This window comes from Equus caballus, chromosome 1 (assembly GCF_041296265.1).
Source record: "Equus caballus isolate H_3958 breed thoroughbred chromosome 1, TB-T2T, whole genome shotgun sequence".
In the NCBI taxonomy this organism is placed as follows: Eukaryota; Metazoa; Chordata; class Mammalia; order Perissodactyla; family Equidae; genus Equus; species Equus caballus.
Genome location: NC_091684.1, coordinates 62,552,763 through 62,567,651, shown reverse-complemented (window position 1 = coordinate 62,567,651; position 14,889 = coordinate 62,552,763). Strand labels below are relative to the sequence as shown.

The 14,889-nt window shown below is 37.6% G+C and overlaps 1 protein-coding gene and 1 pseudogene across 2 annotated transcripts in view; one reads left to right on the top strand and one right to left on the bottom strand.

The window, feature by feature from the left end:
• Positions 1-14,889, bottom strand: part of VCL (vinculin) — a 96,889-nt gene that overhangs the window by 61,585 nt on the left and 20,415 nt on the right. For both annotated transcript variants that reach the window (XM_014733027.3, XM_014733025.3), the window contains exon 2: positions 1,599-1,669. In XM_014733027.3, coding sequence (XP_014588513.3) covers positions 1,599-1,669 — 71 coding nt within the window. The remainder of the gene's footprint in view (positions 1-1,598; positions 1,670-14,889) is intronic.
• On the top strand, positions 8,160-8,828 carry LOC138916285 (V-type proton ATPase subunit E 1 pseudogene; annotated as a pseudogene).

Sequence of the window (14,889 nt, the reverse complement as noted above, 5' to 3'; positions counted from 1 at the left end):
TACCATTACCCTGACTTTTGTGATCATTATTTCCTCACTCATCTTTATCTTATTACTATATAAATAGGTAACCCTAAACAACATAGTTTATTTCTATATGTTTCTGAACTTTAAATAAATGGAACCTACCTACGCCCTATCTTATCTTTCTACCTATCATTCAGTTCCCTCAATTATTTTTGAGATTCATTCATTCTTTTTTTAAATTCAGGTGAAATTCACAAAATCAGCCATTTTAAAATGAAAAACTCTCATTCCTTTTTATTACTGATTAATACTCCAATTTATGACTATACCATAATTGTTTTCATCCATTTTACTGTAGATAGACCAGTGGGTCATCATGAACAATACTGATATCAATATTTTTTTATATGGAGCCTAGTGTGCATAGGCATAAGTTTCTCTAGGAAACATACCTGGGAGTGGACTTGCCTGTTTTCTGCTTTACTAATGCCAAACTGTTTCCCAAAGTGGCTGCACCAATATATATTCCCAACAGCAGTGCAGGAGATTTCCAATTTTTCCACACCCTCATCAACAATTGACATTATTGTTATCAGACTTCTTAATTTAGGGGTTTATAAAAGAATAACTTGTACTTCTCTGATGACTAATGAGATGCAGCACCTTTTCATAGATTTACTCATCTGGAGTTCCTCTCTTTTGAAGTGACTATTCAAGTCCTTCTGCCCCGCCCCCCCCTTTTTTTAACTACATAGACTTATTCTTATTGACTTGTAGAGGTTCTATTTTTTTTTTTAATTGTCTTATGCATCAGCCTTTACTTTTACTTAGGACTTGACTGCCATATAAAACAAAGTCATGGGCCGGCCCTGTGGCGAGTGGTTAAGTTCTCACACTCCGTTTCAGTGGCTCAGGGTTTCGCCAGTTTGGATCCTGGGCGTGGACATGGCACCACTTATTTGGCCATGCTGAGGTGGCATCCCACATGCCACAACTAAAATATACAACTATGTACTGGGGGGATTTGGGGAGAAAAAGCAGAAAAAAAAAAGATTGGCAACAGTTGTTAGCTTAGGTGCCAATCTTTAGGAAAAAAAATAACAAAGTCATTAGTCAAAGACAACATAATCAAGAACCTGAAAAGCTTTAGCTAAGCAAAAGTTAGTATCTCTGCTTGCTTTACATAGCAGAGGCCAAATGTCTGGAAATTATTTGCAGGAATACTAGGCAATATGTAAGTATAACTTAAAATGCTCCTGAAATATGTCACAATAATTTTTTTTTAAATTTAGTATCTACAGTTATTCCCTTACCCCCAAGCAAAGGTGTTTTAAAATACAATTTAGATTCATGCAAGCTAAGGTCAGAATGTTTCTGAATCCTTTCCATTCTGGAAAACAAAACTCAGAAATAATGGTTTTCTGAGAAATTATGATGTCAAAAATGCCTAAGACCAGTGAATAAAATCAACAGCAGGAAGCCTGAGTGGCGAAAGACAAAAAATTGAAAGTTCAATTGTAAACAGAGCTTTATATATATTTTTCAAAAAGGTAAAAAAATCCTGGAATCACTTTTCTTTTCTAACAAGAAATTATTCTGCTTAGCAATAGAAAACGGTTTTAATTACTTACTTAATAAATGCTGGTGGCATATCTCTCTTTAAAATCTGATCCTCAGTGGTTTGAACAGTCTCTTTTCCAACCTACAGGGGGAAAAGATTCACAACCCAAATATAAATTCTCAGACTTTAAAACTATTACTTAAACATATTTGAAACATATATTTTACATATAATCTATCATTTGAAATTATCAAGATTGCTCCCATATGTGCTTCCACAATACACATGGATAATAACATGGAGTACAAACACAATATTAACCCCTCTCTAGAGCAATTAATTTGAAGGCATCAGTGAGCACATGAGAAAAAAAGAGAAATTCATCATTGAGAATGTGTGTGTGGTTGTTATGTTTAAAAGTACATGGAGTACATGAATCAAGTTAGGTAGGCTAAAATGTCTATACAGAAAAAATTGATGTTACTGGAACTGGGAAAAATATGTGAAGCAATTATGACTCTGAAACTAGAAACCAAACATATGAAAATATACAACTTCACTAGTAATCAATATGATTTTTTCCCTACTTATAGAATAACTTTAAAAGAAATAATATATAATGCTGAATGTTACAATGGAATAGTTTTACACCCTGCTGGTGGTAATGTAAACTGGTATATTCTCTTGGGAAAATCCTTTGCTAGTGTATGTCATAAAAAATAAAACATAAAACCTTATGACCCAGCCATCCCACTACTGGGTATCTATCCTAAGAACCTGAAATCAGCAATTCCAAAAGTTCCATGCACCCCTATGTTCATCGCAGCATTATTCACAACAGCCAAGTCATGGAACCAACCTAAGTGCCCAGCAATTGATGATTGGATAAAGAAGATATGGTATTATATACAATGGAATACTACTCAGCCATAAAAAAGGACAGAGTCGTCCCATTCACAACAACATGGATAGACCTTGAGGGTATTATGTTGAGTGAAATAAGCCAGAAAGAGAAAGACGAACTCTGTATGTCTCCACTCATAGGTGGTAGTTAACATATGGACAAAGAGAACTGATCAGTGGTTGCCAGGGGAAAAGGGGGGTGGGGGGAGGGCACTAGGGGTGAAGTGGTGTACCTACAACATGACTAATAATGATGTACAACTGTAATTTCACAAGGATGTTAACTTTTATAACCTTAATAAAAAAAATAAATAAAACATAAAAAATGTCATATCTAGGGGCTAGCCTGGTGGCGTAGTGGTTAAGATTGCACGTTCCACTTTGGCAGCCCGGGGTTCAAGGATTTGGATCACAGGCATGGACCTATGCCCCATCTCATCAAGCGATGCTGTGGCAGCATCCCACATATAAAATAGAGGAAGACTGACAGAGATGTTAGCTCAGCAACAATCTTCCTCCAGCAAAAAGAGGAACACTGGCAACAGATGTTAGCTCACGGCCAATCTTCCCCACCAAAAACAAAAGTCATATCTAGGAATTCCACTTATGAGAATATACCCTATAAGCAATAATATCAAATGTGGTAATAACAATATTCACAAAAGTACTCACTATCATGTTAGTTATAAAAGTCAAAATATTTTTTAAATAACTTATCCAACAATGAGGAACAGTTAAGTAAATTAAGATACATCATTAGATTGAGTACGTGAGGCCATTAAAACAATGGTTACAAAGACTCAGCACCGGCGGGAAATGTTTAAAACATTATATTTCATTTAAAAGGAGGAATAAAAAATAATAAATATACTATAATTACAACAAACCAAGAAAATCCATATGTATAAGGCAAAACAAAATGTTAAGAGTGGTTGTATTAATTCCGGGGAGGAAATTTTGAGTGAATTTGTATCTGTAGTTCCTGTTTTCTCATTCCTGAAATGTGAATATACAATTTTCATAATTTAAAAAGTAATATTAAAATGTTACTCTGGGTTATTTAGGTGCAATTATTTGCTGCCTAATAATTTTAGTAATTATCTATCATTTTATACAAACCTTCCCAATAGTAATGGCCAAAAATTTTTTTTAATCAAAATATTAAAAGTCACACTAATCATATTGTGTGCATGTGCACATTATTTATTAAACCACCAATGGTACACATACTTACTTCTTCAAAATTATTCTTATGCAGGGCTTGGATGTCAACTTTTCTTTCACTATGTCACATAAAGTACTCTAGAAGAAGTACACTTTAATATAGCAAATAGTGAAATTCACCCATTTTATCAATATAAAGCTACCTGGGAGTGCTAAGACATAAATATAAACCACATTTTAATGCGGAAATATGTGAAATTTTTTAAACCCAGAACGTAAAATATGTCAACCCTACTATTTAACCATTTAACTTTTGATTGAGTTTAAAGAAAAAAAAACAAGTAAAAAAAATCCCTAAATGTACAATAAATCAGCTAAAGAAAATAACACAATAAACTATTCTCAGGGAATACAAGTCATGCATAAGTTAATGAATACAAGATTTTTCTCTCAAGTTAATAGCTCAGAAAAAAGCAACACACATACACCACTGTGTAACAGCCAGTGCTTTTGTAGACAACAGACTGTCTGTATCATAATAAAAGCCTTTCAAATCAGCAGCTGGTTCTCTAGAGTTTCTCAGATCAAAACATGACAGAACATTTCCAGATGTATTGTTCACTATATTTTCCAACTAAAATCAACCATTCAAAAAGCTGTGGGCCAAGATTCCATGAAGTAAAAAATGAAGTTCAGCAACAAAGTCACTAGTTCATACTAATTATAAAGGGCCTGACAGGATTTTACACACATGGAGGTTCCTTTTCTTACACACACACAGAAGGACAGACAGATAGAAGAGGGGAAGAAAGGCAGTGAGTTTCTATCTCCCTTAGAAAATATTCAGTTCTTCAGTGTTATTAAACATTTATTGACTATAACTACATGTGCTAGGCACTGTTCTAGGTACTGGGGATAGAGCAGGGGGTAAAAATATTTATCCCTCCTTGCCTCTTCATTCCTCCCCACCCCCAAACTTCTGGCAACCACTGATATTTTTACTGTCTCTATAGTTTTGCCTTTTCCAGAATGTTATATATTTGGAATCATACAGTACACAGACTTTTCAGACTGACTTCTCTCAATTAATTTAAATTACCACATGTGGCTAGTGGCTACCATATCGAACAGCTCAGATCTATGGGACTTTCATTGTCTCCTAAAACTGGTCTTCCTGCCTCCAGATTCTTCCTTCTTCTAATTCACTCTTCAGAGCTGTCGTCTCTTCACAGAAGAAAGGAGCTGGGCCTGGAAAGACAGAAGTTGCAGGTGGAGAAGAGAGGGATCAGACAGCCCAAGCAGAAAGAGGAGCACAAGCAAAGGCTTGTATGTGTTTGAGCACATGGTTGACTAGACAAGAAGAGACTGGTGTGGCTTCAGCAAAGGAAAGGAGGCTAGAAAAGAGTCAGCCTGGGAAGGGCTTTGTATGCCAAGTGAAGGCAGAGAGGATTATGTAATTAACCTGCCCATTTATTCAAAGGTTGTCATCCTCTATTCTAAATCTTTCCAATTCACTATCTTATCACTGAAGTATCAAGTCAAGAACTTCCAAAGAAGCCAGTTTCTAAAGATACACAGGACAAGAAAGGCATCTCCTATATGAACAACTGGCAAAGCCTATCTAGGAGAGCCAAAGACAAAGCTCCACATTTCTAAGCCATCAACCAGGAGATGACAGAAAATGCACTTCCCTCCTCTCTCTTCACACCATCAAAACAGAAAGTTTCTACAGCACCCATCTTTACCAAATAAAAATAAAGTAGAACAATTAAGAAAGGGATTAATTCACAAAACACTCTTTGTTAACCAATAGGAATCTTCACAGCTTGTGGAAAAACATTATTCCTGGAGGTCAGCCTTAGTATGGGGAAGAATATGATTCCTAATATAGTCTACAACTTTGCAAACAAGCAGGTCAGTAATAACCTTAACAAATACTCCTTGAACCTGTGCAGTACCAGGTCATGAAAACACTTGGGTGGCTAAGCCAAATGTTTTTACTACATACATGTTAAGAGCACCTGCACGGGAATTTGGTGACTTGGTTTCTAGTTCCAGCTTAGCTAATAAATGGCTATGTGACCTGAAATAAATCATTTAATTACTCAAGTATTTATTCTACCATTATGTGATCTCTGTAGGTGTACTGTGGGTTAGCCAAACTCCCTTTTAGCTCTCTGATAAAGGAAACTTACCTTTAAATTTATCTTTTCTACCTTAAGTCCTCATTTACTACCTCAAATTCCTTTTGGGAACAAGACAAGGTATAAAATGATTAATAAGTACAAAATTTAAAAGCTCTCACTTCCAGTATATTTTATCTATGTTTTATGATGGTGAGATTAAAGTAGATGCCTGATTTTTTTTCTGCTTTTTTTTTTCTCTCCCCAAATCCCCTCAGTATATAGTTGTATATTTTTTAGTTGTGGGTCCTTCTACGAGCGGTGCCATGTCGGTGCAATGCCCATGTCCAGGATCCAAACTGGCGAAACCCTGGGCTGCAGAAGTGGAGCACGCAAACTTAACCACTTGGCCACGGGGCTGGCCCCTGATTTTTTAACCTTAAAATAAATCTTATTCCCTCTGTAAAAAAGAACCATATGTTAAAGGGTAAAAAAAATTGCAGAGAAAAAAACGACACATAGGTCTTAGTTACAGTCAAAGTTCTGAGCAGGTTTTCCAGATTAGCATTTAAAAACAATGCTTTCAAAGTAATCTAACTTTATAGCAAATACATTTTTTTGCTTCCAAACTTTACTGCATTGCTGAAACTCAGATTTGTTGCTTTTATTCACTGCTAAAATTATTTCTCTTGTATTTTCTTCTTCAGAGAATTGCCTTTAACTTTTGAGGCCCAATTCCATTCACTTCAATAAACAGGCAGTAAGTGCCAACTATGTGTCCGCTAGGTGGTGGGAAGAGAATGAGATAAGAAATAAAGCATCTTTAGACCTATAAACTGAAATAATGGTAGTGAATGAGTAAGAGGCCTGGAGGCATTTTCAGGGGGCTTGGCAGGAAGCCCTGTTTCTTTTGAAGAGCTCTTACATTATTCAACAATTTAAATATCTTTTGTTCAGTATGTGACTTTAGTTCAAAATTCTATGCAAGAGGCCTTTTCTCTTCTGCTCTTGTTATTCTTACTCCTTTTATCAGCATCTACCCAATTTGGGTCAGTAATGTAGAAAGATTTGGTTTCTTTCCAGCAAAAATAGCTTGGCTGGTTCAAGTCACAACGCAGACTGAAAAATACGTTAATGAAGACGTCTCCCTTAGTTAGACTAAGTATAAGAAAACAGGAAGACAACACGCAGCAGGGAGGACTTGTGTTACTGATTTGCACAGTGTAACTGGTAATTATAGAGCAATGCATTAAAAAGGTGGCAAGGAGATGGTAATCAACAGAAATTCTTAATGTATTTAGATAAGAAGATACAAACGATGAAAACATAAGCCTAACTCAGAGTTAAAGTTACAGTGGGCCAAGCTACAGGGCCAATTGACTGTGACCAATTCATTTGTGACCAGACAAGGGAATGTACACCCATATGCCTGTACTTAGTTTGGCTCCAATCAGTGTTTCTTATGGCATAACTCTTAGGCTGATCAATTTATTAAACTAACACCCATTCTGTTATGCAGCTGTGTTCCATACCACGCCTAGGCCTTACAAGGATAATGATAATGTATGTGACTCACCATCAGCAACGCCTTTGGTTGCTTTCCTGCAGTAGTGATGGACTTGTGATCCATCCACCCTCCCTGGTATCTTTTGTATCAGTCACAGATGATATGCCAGAGTCAGGTGTTCAAAAAGTCATATATCCAGAAAAACTAGGATTCTCTAACTTACTCTGATTTCCAGTTCATTCATTTAATCAAGCACTTATTGAACACTTCCTATGTGGTAGGCACTGTGTACACACTCTGTATGATGGGAACAGAAAAATAAGTGAGACTCAGTCCTTGCCCTTCAGACAGACAAACGCTTAAACAAATCATTGTAACAGTGCAATGCATGCTCTGATAGAGTTACATCCAAGTTTCAGTTCTGCATCAGTGAGATACAGGAGATTTCACGGAGGAAAAGAAAGTCTAAGAAGGCTGATAAGAGTTCTCCAGGAGTAATGGGATTCAGAGAAGAAAGCAGAGCTTTCCAGTAATGGGGCAGCATATGTGAAAGCATGGCCAGCTCAAGGAACACAGATCCACATGGGTGGAACACGGAATTGGGTGGAGGAGAGGTGTGGAGAGACTAGAAAGTTGGAGAAGCAGCAAGGGGCCACATCAGGGAGGGCATTGTATGCAATGGGCTTAGACTTTATTCTCTAAACAATGGGAAATTATTTAACAGTTCTAAGCAAAAGACATTAGCTTTGCATTTCAACAAGAAAAATTCAGCAGCAAGAATGGACCAGAGGGAAGAAAACTAGAAGACAAGTTCATTTGTTAGTTCATTTATTCAATCAAATGTTTATAGGGCTTTTCCTCTCTCCTGCCTTCCACCACTTCCTTCAGACCTAAACTCGAGCCAGCTGCCCACTGGCCTAGCATCACTTTCGCCATGACCCACAGTGATGCTGACATGCAAAAGCAGATTAAGCATATGATAGCTTTTACTGAACAAGAAGCCAATGAGAAAGCAAAAGAAATAGATTTGAAAGCAAAAGAATTCAATGATAAGAAAGGTCTTATTGTACAAACCCAAAGACTGAAGATCATGGAATACTATGAGAAGAAAGAAAAGCAGATTGAGCAATAGCAGAAAATTCAGATGTCCAATTTGATGAATCAAGCGAGGCTCAAAGTCCTCAGAGCAAGAGATGACCTTACTACAGACCTACTAAATGAAGCAAAACAGAGACTCAGCAAAGTGGTAAAAGATGCAGCCAGGTACCAAGTCCTATTGGTCCTCCAGAGTTCATACCAGTTGTGGGAGCCCTGAACGATTGTTCATTGCAGGAGACAGGATTTCCCTCTGGTAAAGGTTGCAGTGCAAAAAGCAATCCCTATTTACAAAATCACCAACAAAGATGATGTTGATGTCCAAACTGATCAGGAGGCCTACCTGCCTGAGAAAATACCTGGTGGAGTTGCGATCTATAATGGGGATTGTAAAATAAATGTTTCCAATACCCCGGAAAGCCAGCAGGATCTCATAGCCCAGCAGATGATGCCAGAAGTACAGTTAGCCTTGTTTGGTGCAAATGCCAACAGAAAATTTTTGAACTAAGCCTTGGGAGGTGGAGCTCATCCACTGTTCTACCGCTATGATGCAGAAGTTTCTGCTATTTGAAGAAACAAGATTATCTACATAGCTTCCCCTGTGCTGTTCTAATAAACCATACTTATCAGTGGATACCCTTCTGTAGCTAATGTCCTTGGCTTAACTTAACAATGGGAGAAAGTTTCACTTAATGTGATCAGGAAACCTACCTCTAGCTTATGTAAAAATAACGCAACTTTTAGTTGGTTCTGCAGCATAAAGGTGGTTGCATGAACTTCACTGAGTCTTCTGCTCTTCCTCTGGTTCCAGTTATCTAGTTTACAGGGTGATGTGTATGTGTTCTCTGCCATTAAGTCTCTGCTCTTTAAGCTTAAAATGCATATGAGGTATGCATTCCTTCCAGCAGTAGTAGCTTCACTGTTACCTGTTTGGGCCTAGAAGTGTTTCTCATCTGTAAATCTTATTTAAAATCTAAGCCATGACTATGTTTTATTTATTAAAACAAAAGGTTTATATGAAAATATGTATTTATATAATATACCATGTGCCAGGTATTACAGACAGTGATGAAGAAAATACACATGGCCCCCAATCTCATAGAGCTTACAGTCTTAGTGAAAAATAAAGATGCACTAAAACAGCAGCAGTATGGATGGATATGAGGGCAGACGTAAGATATGTATCTACATGACACTCTCTCCACGTGGAGGGTAAGGGAGAAATCTAGGATGACTTCCAGGCTCCTGACTCAAGTGACTTCATAACACAGGTAATACAGAAGCAAGCCAGATCTGAGAGGGAAACTAATTAGTACCTATGGGATGTTCAGATGGAGATAAGCAAATGTTCAATAAGCAATTGAATAGATAGTTCCTCAGTTTACTTGCCTGGACTGAAGAAATAGATTGCAGTTGGTGGAAGAATAAGCTGGTGAAAAGAGCAGAGAAGGAAACATCTGAGAGGTGGGTAAGGGGAATGGCAGAACTGTGTCATGAAAGCCAAAGGAATAGAAAGTGGAAGAAAGTGAACGAACAGTCAATAGTGTCAACTGCCAAAGAGAGGCTAGTGGTTTCTGGCATATTCATAGAGTTGTGCAACCATCACCACAATCGATTTTGGAACATTTTCATCACCCCAAAAAGAACCCATTAGCACCCACCCACTTCATTTATCCCCAACCCTCCTCCACCCACATCCAGCCTTAGGCAACCACTCACCTACTTTCTGTCTCTATAGATTTGCCTATTCTGGATATTGGATATAAATGGAATCATACACTATGTGATCCCTAGTGACTGGCTTCTTTCATGTTGTAGCATTAATCAGTACTTCATTGTGTTTTATTGCCAAATAATATTCCTCTGTATGGTTACATTACATTTTGTTTATCATTCATCAGTTGCTGGACATTTGGATTATTTCCACTTTTTGGCTATTATGAATAATGCTGTAACATTAGTGTACATGTTTTTGTGTGGATGTCTGTTTTCGTTTCTCTTGGGTATATATCCAGGGGTAGAATTGCTGGATCATGTGGTAACTCTATGTTTAACTGCTTGAGGAACTGCCAGACTGCTTTCCAAAGAGGCTGTACCATTTAACATCTCACCAGCATGTATGAGGGTTCCAATTTCTCCACATCCTTGGCAATACTTGTTATTATCTTTTTTATTATAACCATCCCAGTGCAGTGGTATCTCACTGTGGTTTGATTTGCATATCCTTGATAGCTAATGATGATGAGCATCTTTTTATGTGTTTATTTACCATTTGCGTATCTTCTTTGGAGAAATGTCTATTGAGATCCTTTATCATATTTTAATTAGGTTACATATCTTTTGCAAATACCTTTTCCCAGTCTGTGAAATGTTTTTTCATTTTCTTGATGATGTCCTTTGCAGCACAAAAGTTTTTAATTTTGATGAAGTCCAATTTATCTATTTTTCCTTTTGTTCCTTGTGCTTTTGGTATAGTGTCTAAGAAGGTTTTGCCTAACCAAGGTTATAAAGATTTACCCCTATGTTTCATTCTAAGAATTTTATAGTTTTAGCTCTTACATTTAAGTCCATGATCTATTTGGAGTTTATTTTTGTGTATGGTATAAGCAAAGGGTAATTATTTTGTTTAAATAGAAGAAAACCAAGAATGTTGATACTCTGAAAGAAAGGAGGCAGGAAACAAAACACGGATTATGAAGCAAGGTCCCTGAAGAGGCAGGGATAGAATCTGGAAAGTAGGTAGAGAGATTAACCTTTACGAGGAAGAAGACCACCTCTTCCTCAGAGACAAGAGGAATGGTAGGGGAACCAAGTAGAGATAGAGATATAACTGTAACTGTGGGATCTATGGGTTATACCTTCTTAGAAATTTTAAGGCATAGTAGTATGTATAAAGATCTAAGATAACCTTTGTGGGGACCTGAAATTGGCCACCCCAAGATATGTCTCTTTGGCATCAGGATTATTTGAGGCTGATTGCTTTTGATAAACTGGGACAGGGAAGGAGGCTCTGAGGAATGGAACTTGCCCTTTGTTAGGACACATTTACATTTGTAAGGTAAATCTCTATCTGTAAAAGGTGCCTCCCTCTCTGTACCAGGAAGAAGAAAGGCGATGACCTTCTCTCTAGAAACTCTTAATCAAGGTCAAAGGCAAGGACTTAAATCTGCATTTTACTGTGCTTGTCTGGTAACCTCCTGTAACTAACTTCCCTCCCCCTCCCAACTCGGGCATTTCTTTAAGGATTAAGCATCTTTCCTTAGGCAAGGAACTGATTGCTGCGCTCACCTGTGACCACCCGCTCAAGACAACAGACGCCTCCGGCTACGCCCACCGAGATAGCAGACCACTACCTGCTGTGTCCATCAAGCACTGTGCTGACAGGGCAATCTTGTGGCTATTGTGGGAAGGACATTTCAATCACATGTGAAACACCCTGTTTGGGGGTACATAACCACTCTGTGCACCCCACTTCTTCGGTGCCCTTTCTTCCTTCAGGAAGAAAGGCCCAGGGCCATGGTCCTCATAAAGCTTTGTTTAATTTTCTCTTGCTGTTCTGTCTCATGTGAATTTAATTCGTTCTCCGGCCAGACGAACCCCCATTTGGGGAGAGGAAATGTCCTCCTCCCCTACACCTTCAGTCAGGAAATCTGTTCAATTTTCTTTAATTCACCATTCTCCAAATTCATTTGACCAAGAATTCTTTATTTCTTAATGCCTACTAAACTATGATAGAATTAGGTTATACTTAGGGAAATAGTGATCTTTGTGCAGAACTTGGAGCAAGGGTGGTTTTTGTTTGATCCACATTTTTTTTTTTTTAAATCATGAAATTTCACAAAGATCCAAACTTCTGGCATCTCTTAAAGTATCAAAAGATTTCACCACATTAGAGCTGCATTTCAGCAAGGAAACAATTTGCTGGAACCCAAATGTTGCAAATGGGGAATATACTCTCTGCATCACTTCCTATATCTTAACATCTAGACCATTTCAGTCATTTATGTCACTGCCTGGTCACTGTGGGTATCTCGGTTTATCATTCCTATCCTAGGCAACCCTCTCAGTGTCTACAGAGTGAAAAGTTCCTGAAGCCACTCTTAGAAATTCCTTATCTATCTCCTCTCTAAATATTTTCTTTTATCAAAGTGCTCTTCTTATGAGAGCTGAGAAAGACTGAAAGTATTTATGTCAGGAATGACAAAATGGCAGTGTATAAGCCAAGTGCAACCCACAGACCTATTTTGTCTGACCTGCAAAATATTTTTTTTAATGGGAAATTTCACATTAAAAAGAAATATAGATTTCCAGATTTTACTGAATATCAGGAAGATCTGGTAATACCAGGCCCTGTTTCCATATGGCAACAATAAGCTGAAGACAGTAGCAGCTGTCTTCAATCAGGACCTGCATTTTTCATTTTACCAGAGTCCCTCCTGCTCCCTAGTGTCCTACAACTGGTCTGATTCACTCATTACCTATTTGGCCCTGCAGGCATCTGAGTTTGTGCTGCCTGATTTAACAAAAAGATTCAGTCTTAGCACAGCGAATGAGACAAGCTCCCTAATATCATGAGTGTCGTATGAAATTTTACTTATGCCTCAGCTATTTCACTAATATTGAAACGTCTCACTCACCCCCAAATATATATCAACACCAAAAAAAAATGACTGGAAGGAAACAAAGCACAGAAAGTAGAATTTCAGATGATTTTTATTTTCCTCTTAATCTTTTTCTGTACTTTCCAGATTTTTTTTAAATGATTATGTACTGCCTTCCTAATCAGAAAAACATAGACTAAATTTTGGAAATGTATAAACAATATTGTTGGTAAATAACAATCTATAAAGAAGAAACCACCAGTGCCTAAATGGTTCAAATTTTGACCAATTGCCAAAAACAATTTAATGTGCATCAATGAGAAAACAATCAAATGGGTTAAACAGCTGATGAACCATGTCGGTGGCAAGTTCTAATTTCAAGTAAGCTCATTTGACGCAACACACTTTCCTTAGAACTAGTGTTAAGCTGCCTTGGCAGCAGCTGTTTATTCTAACGCACCATGAGACTGAGTGGATCAATTAAGGCTAGATAAATGTTAGCAGAGCAGCCTTGCTCACTAGATCCCTATTAATAAGGATACTGTGGCAGGCTTCCAATTTACAGATACTTCATTCTCCCCGTCAACTCAGAATTCTTCTGCAGACTTCACAATCACTTACATTTGTGCTCTGGATGGCCACCAATTTAACAATAAAGCAGGTCATCAGCACCGGGAACTTCTCCCCATCCCCCACTTTCTCCCCCTCTCTCAAAGAAACACAAGATACACTCCTTCCTTTTCACAGAGAATTGCAGAGTGAGAAAGAACATGGCAATCTAGTTGCAGAACTTGAATTTGAATCTAAGCCTCTTGCTCCTCTTCCTGTGTTTTCAGGTACACTTCCTAACTTGCAAGCAAGGCAAGTTGTTAAGTGACAAATATTCCTATACTTGCTTAGAGTTTATCAAACCCTACTTAAAGTGATTTCCATTTTGGCTTCAAATATACATAAGCAAACGCTACATAACATAACATAAAGGACTCCCAATTCTCTCTTTAGTTCTGCCTCTAGTGACAGGAAATCAAGCAATAATAATGGGAAAATAAAAGGATTGTTTTTCACTCAATCTCCTTTACTTTTTTCAATTTTTTTAGTTATTAAAAAGATTACTTAGGGGCTGGCCCAGTGGCCAAGTGGTTAAAGTTCCACACGCTCAGCTTTGGCAGCCCAGGTTCGCAGATTTGGATCCCGGGCACAGACCCACTCCACTCATCAGCCATGCTGTGCAGGCATCCCACATACAAAACCGAGATGGACTAGCACAGACGTTAGCTCAGGGCTAATCTTCCTCAAGCAAAAAAAACAAAAAAAGAGGAAGATTGGCAATGGATGTTAGCTCAGGGTGAATTTTCCTCACCAATAAATAAATAAATAAATAATAAAAAAGATTACTTAAATGGGAACTCAGTCCCACTAACTTCATAATTAAATAACTATCACATATGCATAAATACTGGTGGAGAGGAAAAGATCTTTTCATGATCTGACTGTAATCTTTAGTAGATGCTTCAAGTAGAGAACAAATTCCTTAGGGGAAGGGTCTGGACTGCTTTTTCCCATATAGCCATGATACAGTGGCACATAAGTGCTCAAAAAATAAGTGCCAACTGAAATAAGTAAAATGATAAAGAAAGATAATTAGTAAAATAGGTTAACATTTAACTCTACCATTTTTATATCTGCCCATATATACTCTTTAACTTCTCCATTCTAATTCCTTCTATTCCTGCACAATTAACTCAGGAAGACTTTTGTTCTTTTATTTTCATTCTCTCCTCAGTACACCTATAAACTAATCCTCTATGACTCTATTAAGATTTCTAGCTGGGCTCCCACAGGCCATTAAAAAAAAATCATGGATAAAAACATGAAAAAAAGCAAGCTAAATATTGCTAAGGGAAATTAGGTCAATTCTATCACCTGTCCCATCTGTTTCATACATGATTATAAGGAAACAGTGCAGGT